At 33.0% G+C, this 11,039-nt stretch overlaps 2 protein-coding genes and 1 long non-coding RNA gene across 3 annotated transcripts in view; 2 read left to right on the forward strand and 1 right to left on the reverse strand.

The window, feature by feature from the left end:
• Window positions 1-1,699, forward strand: part of LOC100636128 (lipase maturation factor 1-like) — a 5,204-nt gene extending 3,505 nt beyond the window's left edge. Inside the window, 5 exon segments of the mRNA XM_020003523.1 lie at window positions 323-490; window positions 735-819; window positions 822-923; window positions 1,310-1,416; window positions 1,505-1,699. Coding sequence (XP_019859082.1) covers window positions 323-490; window positions 735-819; window positions 822-923; window positions 1,310-1,416; window positions 1,505-1,676 — 634 coding nt within the window. The 3' untranslated portion in view covers window positions 1,677-1,699.
• A 3,499-nt stretch (window positions 1,700-5,198) lies between these two features.
• Window positions 5,199-6,478, forward strand: LOC100636255 (ankyrin repeat domain-containing protein 29-like). Its single transcript, XM_020003524.1, has one exon. It carries the CDS (start codon window positions 5,276-5,278, stop codon window positions 6,476-6,478), a length of 1,203 nt encoding a protein of 400 aa, XP_019859083.1. The 5' UTR covers window positions 5,199-5,275.
• A 1,042-nt stretch (window positions 6,479-7,520) lies between these two features.
• LOC109587281 (uncharacterized) lies at window positions 7,521-8,354 on the reverse strand. Its single transcript, XR_002187509.1, has 3 exons — window positions 8,313-8,354; window positions 7,962-8,260; window positions 7,521-7,708 (listed from the first exon to the last, which is right to left on the reverse strand). It is a non-coding gene; the product is annotated as an uncharacterized LOC109587281 (long non-coding RNA).
• Between the last annotated feature and the right edge of the window lie 2,685 nt (window positions 8,355-11,039).

The following is an 11,039-nucleotide window of genomic DNA, read 5'->3' on the forward strand; positions in this document are numbered from 1 at the left end:
TATTTATACAATATTATTCATACATGTATACAGTACTTCACATTAATTAGTAATGGTCATTTGTGTCCTGGATTGAGTTTAAAGTTTAATATATAGTTATAGCTTTTCCATTTTTGTATGTCGATATTTACAGTAATTTTTATTTGCTACATGTGTACATACACATGTACATGTACATAAACTTATACATGTACATGTACAAATTTTTAGAGACATTTTTTAGCAAACATACCATTAATTAGGTGTACATGTACATGTACATCTATGCATATCATTGAAATGGCATACAACAATGTGCTGTGTACATTACTATTATCAAATATTGTCCTCCAAAAGGTTATTACATTAGGAAGGTTGTATCTATTAGCTTTGGATTGCTCTTGGCTTATCTCAGTATTCCTGTTGTACAGAATCTTCTCTCCAGTAGACAACAGATGAATACTAGCTTTGAACCATTGAGGATTATCAACACATACGGAGCTTTTGGCAGGTAAACTATTATGATTACCATGATATTGGGAAATTTTGTAGCCAAAATTTTATGTGGATTTTACGTTGATAAAATTTATGAAATTTGAATGAATACAGTTCATAATGGCTTAAAAGCATAAAATCACAAAAATTAAAGCCACAAGTGAATTTATGATAGATTCACAAGATTTTTGGGTCACGAAAATATTTCGCTACACAATATGTCTTTTTGTCATTGTTATAATACTCTTTAATTATCCTAGTGTTACTAAGGAACGAACTGAAGTCATTACTGAGGAGACCTATGATTTTATTTTTGGAAGGAATGGCGAGGGGGCCCACGGGAGGAAATTGAGTTCAACTGTAAGCCTGGTAATGTATCAAGAAGACCTTGCATCATATCTCCTTATCATTATTGTCTTGACTGGTTGATGTGGTTTGCTGCATTTCAGGTACATTTTCAAATAGTTTAGACTTGCATGTATAATAACAGGTACTATTAATTGCTAATTTCGCTATTAAAATAAATTAAATTATTAATACACAATAATCATTAGTTAACTGAAATGTGCATGTGTACAGACTGAATTGAAACATGTACATGTACATACATGTAGTTCTGATCTTATATTAAGGTCAGTTTACAATATTACACTAGTCCTGACATTACACTGATGCTGGAGTTGAATTTGGTTCTACTCTAGCATAAAGCATGCATCAAATGGTCAAATCGCCCACACTTTTGATTGAAAATTAATGATTTTACACTGGCTTAGTATCATATCATAAACCTGCAATGTAGCTTTATACATTAATTTTTTTGATTTATTTTTAATAGAATTATCAACATAATCCATGGCTACACTTTTGTGCTAAACTACTTGCTGGAGATCCTTCACTTAACTCACTCATTGCTCACAATCCTTTTAAGGAAAAGCCACCAAAGTATGTCAATTGAAGAGAGAGGGAGGAGGAGTGGGTGAGAGTGTTAATAGTGTTAATAGAAGTTAATTATCATAATGTCTTCCTACAGTTTTGTGAGGGCATTGCATTATCAATACAAGTACACCAAAATTGGAAGTAAAGAATCAAAAAGAGGTCAATGGTGGAAGAGAAAGAAGAAAGGAGTGTATCTTCCAATCATCAATATTGATTCACTTAGGGACAATGTCAGCGTAAGGCTGGAAATGGTACAAGGACAGTAAATAGTTTTTCACTTTTGTTAATTATTATTATTGCTTTGCTTTCATTTTTACTTAAAATTCACTGGTTTGTTTTTAAGCGATGAAGCATAGTACTAGATGATTTATTGCCGAGAATAATATTTTGCAAATTTGTCTGTGAAAAGTTAATTGGCAAATTTTATATTGGTGATTTGGGGCCACATGCCATTGGGCATGCTCAGATTGAAACAAAATGGCTGATTCTATATTGTATATCGGCAATTTCTTCATAAAACTGCCAGTTGCCAAAATTAATTCCTTGCCAGTATATTTGGTACTTACTAACTGCAAGTTTTCCTTTTGCCCCATAAGTTCAGTGTCATTTTGTGCTTAGTTTACAATCCCAATGAATATAATGCAGTCCTTGATCCTTCATGACTACTTACTAAATTAGGGACCCTCTTGTTGTTGGAGTGAAGTATGTGTACTTATTTTCACCTTACATGTTACATGCATGGATGGTCATCATAAATCTGTTTTGTAGAAAATGAGCATAATATTAGTTATGTTTCCTTTTATACAATATTGACTATATAAAGTATTGGCTATATGCATGCACAAGTATATATGCACTATAAAAATGCAACTCACAAGTGGTTACCTTAGTTTTACAATAACTGAGGTCACCATTTAAGGAAGTAAAATTTAATTTAATATTGCTGTGTAGTCATTGCAACAACATAGTAAAAATGAGTTAAACACATTGAGCTGTAATTAATTTCAAAACTGTTATGTATGTAGTTCTTATAGAATGCATTAAAAAGGTCATTTTATGGAGTTAACTGTGCTCAGAAGTTAATTTTATTAATTTTAAAGGTATATGTATACTGATTGCTCTGACAATGGACATTGTTCTATAATAAATTCATGTATAATATTTAAAAATGGTAATTTAATAATTTGTTTACATGTTATATGAGAATTGATGACAAAAGGAATAGTAAATCAATAACAATAACAAAAGGAATAGTAAATCAATAACAACAACAAGAGTGAATATCCACTCTTGATAACAATAATATTGACTATTCCTTTTGTCAATCCTAACAAAGATATTCAGTGTTTTTGGTGTGTTCCAGTAACTGATTTTATGAGGTGCTATATACCACACACATATACACTGATACATCCTGTTTGTTGCTCTTTACATGTATTGTATTTCAGGAAAAGCAGTTTTGAAAACTAGACTACTACACCAGTGAAATGACCAAATTTAGTCAAAATAGAATAATAGCATGCATATTTAATAGAGTAAAACCATGGAGGGTGTGGTCTGGCTACGCGAGACTAAACCATGACTAATAATAGATGCATGTGTGTATATCCACACTATAAGTTTATTCATGGCATTGAAGCAATAAGAATTCAGCCAGATCCCACTATAGTCTCAGTATAGTGAGATCTACGATACATGCAGTTACAAGATGATTGATGTCTCTCAATGGAGAGCAAGTATTGGACTGTGGAACTACTGTCAAGCTGCCTATAGTAGACCAGCTAATGGCAGCCACTCTCACTCATTCAAAACTGCAGTAGATAGCAAGTCAGGCAGTACTACATTAGGAGAGAAGACATCTAAACTACCTGCAGCTCTGTCTTTTATTGCTTCCCTCCTCCTCCTCTTTCTCTCTCACTCTTTATCAGGACACATCTTGGTGATTTTTCCAGGTAAACAACAGTTGCAACTTTGTACTTGCTACCAAGTACAATGCATTACTAGTGTTACTGTTAGTGATACAAATAACCTCCAATCAGTAGTCTTACCTGGAGGCAGCAGTTCTAACCTGATTTACAATGATCTCTACTTGATTGTTTGTCTACGTATGCTCCTCCTCTTATCAGGAGATATTGAACTTAATCCTGGTCCTACGATTGATGATCAACCTGATATTTCCTTATTAATTCAATGGCTTGAACCACTTGTTGACTGGAAATCATTTGGTTTATGTTTAGTTGGAATGAAAGAGCATGACATCTTAAAAATAGAGCAAGACTATCAAAAAATTGAAGACAGGAAGTTAGCATTATACTCAATATGGTTGTCAGTCAATCCTAAAGCAACATGGAGAGATGTCATTGATGCACTGACTAGAATAGAAAAAAATAAACTAGTTCATGATATTAAAGATCACATATACAGCGATTTTCTCACTATACAATCTGATGGTAAGTCATTGAGCTAATAAATTAAAATCACTTATTTATTATGCATAATTATTATAGTCAAGTGACTGATATTGTTAACTTTTATAGGCTATACTGAAATTATATTTTTTCCAAAAGATGATCAAACAGTTCAAAATTCTCTAGATAAATTACAAGCAAATTTCTCTCACATCATGATGAAAATAAAATTAACATTATGTAAAAAAGTGACTAATGATGATGAACTGTCAACTAAAATATCCTACTGGGTTGAGCATCAGCTCAATTTGAAGCATGGTACAGTAAATAATGATTTAGATGACATTTTTACAAAGATACATGTCTACCTTAATTATGATTTCATTGACTGTAGTCTGATAGTTGCTATGTGTAATGAGTTTATAAGCGATGAGAAAGATTTACTTTACAAGTTGAAGACTTATTCATTAGAAGCTAATGCATTTCGTTCCTCAGAGCCGATTAAAGACCTCAAACAAAAGCTACGTAAAGTGTATGGACCTTATAGAAGATGTTTGGAGAATATGCCATTGATCTGTATTGAGCTACAAAATCCTTGGAATGATGTTAAGATTAATGGACTGTATATTCTCATTGGAAGATTACTACCAAAAGAACTGAGACAATCAATAATGAAATGCATCACTATTGAGCCAGGATCTGTTGTTATCAAGTTACATATTTATGATGTTACAGCTGCTAGTCTAATAGAATATACTGGAGGAAAGTTACAGTTTATGCATATCATTGGTATATTTAGTTTATACATTAATGACCATCCTGTCCTTCAAGAAGATGAGAATATGAGCTTCACCTTTGAACTAGCTCTCCTTGAGGCAGTCACTGCTGGTAATAATACAGCAGTAGAGTTTCTTCTTCAACTTAAAACTGTTAATATTGATCATACTAATGAAGAAGGTGAGACAGCACTAATGTTAGCTTGTGAAAGAGGACAAGATGACATAGTACACAGTTTACTATCTGCTGGAGCTAATGTTGACATTCACGACAACAAAGGATGGACTGCACTAATGAGAGCTAGTGTACTTAATCACATATCAATCATTTTCATGTTACTACAAGCTAATGCTAATCTTCACCTGAAAGAATCACAAGGATTAAACGCTGTAATGATTGCTAGTTACTATGGCCATTATGAAGTTGTTAAGTTATTGATTAGCAAAGGAGTTGAATATCAACAAGATGAAGTAAATGCTTTTATGTTGGTTTGTCATAATGGTCACACTCAAATAGTTAAACTGTTGCTGAAGGAACAAGTTGATCCTAATGTTCAAGACAAAGATGGTTGGAATGCTTTTATGGTAGCCTGTCAAAATGGTCACACTCAAATAGTTGAACTGCTGCTGAAGGAAAAAGTTAATCCTAATGTACAAAAAAAAGATGGCTGGAATGCATTTATGGTAGCTTGTCAAAATGGCCATACTCAAATAGTTAAAATGTTGCTGAAGGAACAAGTTGATCCTAATATTCAAGACAAAGATGGCTGGAATGCTTTTATGTTAGCTTGTAGAAATGGTCACATTCAAATAGTTGAACTGTTGCTGAAGGAACAAGTTGATCCAAATGTTCAAAACAAAGATGGTTGGAATGCTTTTATGGTTGCTTGTCAAAATGGTCACATTTCAATAATTGAATGGCTACTGAAGAAACAAGTTAATCCTAATGTTCAAAAGAATAATGGTTGGAATGCTTTTATGTCAGCTTGTAGAAATGGTCATACAGAAGTAGTTAAAATTTTGCTGAAGGAACAAGCTAATCCTAATGTCCAAAAAAAGGATGGTTGGAATGCATTTATGTTGGCTTGTCAAAATGGTCACACTGAAATTGTTGAACTGTTGCTGAAGGAACAAGTTGATCCCAATGTTCAAGACATAGATGGTTGGAATGCCTTTATGTTGGCTTGTCAAAATGGCCACTCTCAAATAATTGAAATGCTGCTCAAGGAACATGTTGATCCTAATGTTCAAAAGAATAATGGTTGGAATGCTTTTCTGTCAGCCAGTAAAAATGGTCACACTCAAATAGCTAAACTGTTGTTAAAGGAAAAGGTTAATCCTAATTATCAAGACAAGGATGGTTGGAATGCATTTATGTTGGCTTGCCAAAATGGTCACACAAAACTAGTTGAACTATTGCTAAAGGAACAAGTTGATCCTAATGTTCAAACAAAAGATGGAGAAAATGCTTTGATGTTGGCATGTCAAAGTGGCCACTCTGAAGTAGTTGCACTATTGCTGAAAGCACAAGTCAATCCCAATATTCAGGATAAAAAAGGTCATACTGCATTAATAATTGCCAGTGCTAAAGGACATTATGAAGTAGTTAAGTTATTAATAGAATTAAAAGCAGATCCAACTATTAAATCTAATAAAGGCCACACTGCATTAAAATGTGCAGAAAACATCGAAATATCTCTATTACTTAGTAGTTATTTAAAAGAATACTACACAGAACAACAAGATGATGCTGCTAGTGTATTTTCGTTGACAAGTGGATATTATACTGCAGCATCAGATAATACCAGTATTAGAAGTGCTCCTTCTAATTTGAGTTTAGATTTGCTGATTGATTATAGTAGTGATGCTGAAAGTGATGCTTAATTAACTCATTTTTTTATTTTAGTACATGTTGTTTTCTGTAAATTTAGGACTAAAAATAATTTTGAAAGGTATCAAAAAGTGAAACATTCAATCCTGTACATGATATTTTTCAAGATGATAGGCAAGTGGTAACCATGAGGGCATGAGAGACAAAATAAAACAAGAGTATGAATGGACAAGTTTCATTTACATGTAATAAAGTTAAGACTACTAGATGTTCTCTAGTGTAGTTGACTGGTGTGCAAATGACACTGTAAATGCAAATTTTTATTGTTTAAAAGCAAAGGATATATATACTGTATGCATCCCATGATTTTATTATAACAGCTTACAAAAATTTAATTTTATGCTTTCAAACTGTAAATACCGCAATTTCATTGGATATTAACTTTTCTTTATATATTGTTCAAGGTATTCAACACTAATGCTGTAATAGACTATCACTTTGCACCACCTCAGACAAAGAAAAGGAGATGAGTTCACGAAACTGAGATGCGTCATTTCTTTGGCACTCTTATTTATAATCATACTTTTGACTTTTTCACATTGATCACCAGCATTAATATATATATTTTACATAAGTAACAATGATTGATATTACGTGGTGCATGTAAGTAAAGACAATGAGTAAATTTGATAATGAGTAAATGATTCTCAATTCTGCATGCAGATTTTTCTAGTTCTATAAGTTTCAATCTCATGTAAAATATAATGCACCATTGATTCAGATTTTAAAAATCCTTTCCATCCTTGAGATACAGCAAAATAGTCAGTGGTTTGGTAGCAGGTCATCTTTCATCAGCAAGTAGGACCAAATATAGGAGTCGACTGGTCCTGCCATTACCATTTTCAAATGAAGAGAAACTTTGGAATGAATCCAAGTAGCAAGTATAATGACAATTATGGTCAGGTTTTGAGATTCATTCTTCTTCATTGCTAATGGCATGCACATGATTTCAGTGTGAAGCAGAAATAAATGACAGCCAGGATGAAGTTGATTGGGGATTGACAATATCTCTATTCATAACAGGAAAGTCTTGCTCATTACTGATACCCTCCATCATGATTTTATGGTTCTTTTTAATCAAGTCTTCTGTTCATTACTGATCACTTGTGCTATACCAACAAAACTCAGTGTCCTCATCTCCTCCGGCCATGCAGCTCCAAACTGAGCAAGGTGTTCATTGTTAGTCTTCTAAAACTATACTGAATATCTTCCACCGGTGATACCTATTAACACATTAGTGACATTACAGTACATAATAATCATTATCATTATTAATGATCTTCTTTGTATTGACGGTATATTTTGCAGGCAAAATTTTGCAATGTGTCGCTCGAGTGGAGGGGAAAAATTTCACGATTTGCTGAGTTTAATTACAACTAAAAGGCAGTTTGTTGGTTTTTAATTTAGCGGGTTTTTTGTTAAAAAACGAAAGCCGCAAAATTTTCCTCCCAAAAAATATACTATCTATTAACTAACCTCTGACAATTAGTACATCACTTGATATAGCACGTTCATATGGACTGAAAGAAATAACTTCACAGCTAAATGCCAGTCCATCAATACAAGAAGGTATAGCATTAACTGTCAGTACTGATGAGAAGTTAGTATTATTAACAGCATTAGTGGTAGCTGGTGGTAGTAACTGTTATTTGTCTTTCTTGTTTATTGAAGTCAGTTAGTACATCACCTCATACCAGCCAGTTCAGTATATCTCAAGTTCCTTTACAAGTAAATGTTGCTGTAGTATAAATAGGAGCCTAGAGGTACTGTAATGACTATTGGAAAGAATAAATGACTGGGTCACCAGTAGATAACATTAATTCTTACCAGCTCCATCTCCACTGATAGGGAGATTATTACTAACACTAGTAAAAGAAGGAGCTTACTGAGTCTCGTCATAATCGTCTCTTCTGTAGCTTCAATTTATGAGAACATAACAATTAATTAATTAATTATTGCTCGTATCTTACTGGTTTTTATTGTCATATTTTAATTCAATTCCAGACCCACCAATTAACTCTGGATGGCATCTAAAATGTAAAAACAAACAATAATAATAATAATAAACAAAAAAGAAATTTTTGGCATTGTGCTGATTGTAACAGTGTTCACCAGAAGTAAGTGGTTTAATAATATGTTTTTACCAAGCAAGGAACCCACTATTTACAAAAAATCACACATATTTATAGCAAGGTACAAATCTGGAACCTTCTAGCCCAGAATGTTCCAGTAAACAAAAAGAATAGTCCACACAACAAAGGAATAGTCCAGTAAATGAAAAAGAATAATCTAGAATGTTCTTAAATGGTACACTAAAATTAAATGCCTGTCCTATCTTGCTTCTACTATTACACTGATGTAGCATCTTGTCAGTGGATTGTCAAGTTTCTCAAAAATTAGGGCAAAAATTTCGATAAAAGTCACAAAAAGAGAATTCTTCATTTGAAATTTTTTTTCTGATGCATATACATGTTCTTATAACATGTCCTTATACTGTGTATCAACTCTGAGCTAATTCCAAATGAATTTGAATTTTGAATAAATTTTTTAATTCACTCAAAAATTGGCTAAAAGTCCCATCGTTTATTCCAAAAAAAACAGCTCCAAAATTACCCCCAATTTTTATTACATTTTCTGATACATATTGACATCCTTATGCTGCATAGAAAGTTTGAATTGATTCTGACTTCAATTTGTCCAGTTATGGGCCATTTAAAGAAAATGTCAAAATAATTAGTATCATTTATCTTTCCACTATACAGTGATACTTTTCTTAAGCAAAGAGGTGAGAAAGTAAAAAAGTTTGATCTGCAGTAGACAGCAGATGGACAGTGGAATGGAGTAAAGAGCATCCTAAAGGTGCTTCTAAAAGGAGAGAGGGACAGTACAGATGAACTAGGACAACAGTCACAACACAGACAATTAAGAGAAGCATCTTCAACTTTGACAGGTTGTGGAGTGTGTCAGTGTCACTAGTACAGTACACATGACTATGAAGGACTACAGTATCCTCTGATGTAACACACTGTAACTCCAACTATGAAGTATAATTACTGTGTGCTACTTGCAATGTACATATGGCTCCATTTAGCACTGTACAAAAACATGAACGTGTACATGTACAAGTACAATACAAACTTAGAACCTGCCAATTACAAAAAATTAGCAATTGGCAAATACTTTACCATTCAAAAATCAACAGCTAAAATAGAGTGTATTGATAATTACAAGTTACCATGTGAACTGTCACATGATCACTGACCTAGTAGAGTATCCAACCAAAATGAAATAACTGACTAGAAGTACGGAGACGTGATCATTAAAACTTAAAAAATTTAAGCGAGAATTGGCTCAAAATTTCTATACTGATATTATTTCTCTCTCCATTAGTTCAGAATTATCTGCCAGCTGTGATAATTAACCTGATGTAAAACCTAAAAAATGACAGAGGGAGAGAGAGAAAAGTTAAATAAAATTACAAAATTAATGCAGTATTAAAATAAATATATGGTGTACATAAATTTCAAAGGAACAATATTAGTCTCCAACCACCTCCAATTTCAAAACCTTGTACACATGTACAGGATTCTGAAATTATAGGTGGTTGGAGACTAATACTGTTCCTTTTAAATTTATGTACACCATACTAGACTACAATATCATGCTTTATGTATGGTTATTAGTATTAATTGCATGGTTGGTCTTAGTGACGAACTGGTTGGTTCATTTGTTGAGGTGGTTGCCCCGACCACCACAGGCAGAACTATGCATGTAGCATATGCTTATATGTATCATATATGCATATGCATATCATGTACCGTATAGCGGAAAATTTTGGAGGGACTAAAATTTGGCGAATTGCTAAATTTTGGTGATTGACGGATTTTAATTTGGCAAATTGGTAGCCACGTGCCAATTGAGCATGCGTATAATGGCTCAAAATGGCGGATTTAATTTTGGCGATTGGCTATCATAACGCCAAATTCGCCAAATTTAATTCCCTCCAAAATTTCTCGCTATACGGTATGCATATCATGTATGCATATGCATGTATCATGTGCTTGTAGCAGTAGCCAAAAATATCATTTAGACCATTTACAAGTAAAATATGCAACTTTAGAGCTAGTAATCAATTTTCTCTGGGTTTTCAATTTTTTGCACTATTTTTGCAAAGAAAGGTCTTTGGTATAATGTTGAAATTTATTATTGAAATTATGAGCTGTTTTATTAACAGACTGAAATAAGTATATTGCATGGAACTTTCAAAACAAAATACACAGAATTACCCAGCTAGCTGCCCTGTATTGTATTATGTATTACTTTCAAATTATTTTCAAATCAACTACTCAAAACTCAAAAACAACTATTAACTAACTACAACTAGTCTACTGTTATACTAACTAACTACACACACACTATCTAAACTGTTCATCAGTATATTATCATCATTTGACATACAACTCATAAAAGCTAACAGGAACATCTTCCTGATTTGTAGTTTCATCTCCACACACCCTCAGCTCAAGGTAATCAGTAGTGGCCGTGTTTAGTACC

Source organism: Amphimedon queenslandica, unplaced genomic scaffold, assembly GCF_000090795.2.
Source record: "Amphimedon queenslandica unplaced genomic scaffold, v1.1 AMPQUscaffold_12626, whole genome shotgun sequence".
Taxonomy (NCBI): Eukaryota; Metazoa; Porifera; class Demospongiae; order Haplosclerida; family Niphatidae; genus Amphimedon; species Amphimedon queenslandica.

Excerpts from the sequence above, each read along its gene's own strand:
- LOC100636255 (XM_020003524.1), top strand. The coding sequence starts at position 5,276 with ATGGTAGCTTGTCAAAATGGCCATACTCAAATAGTTAAAATGTTGCTG.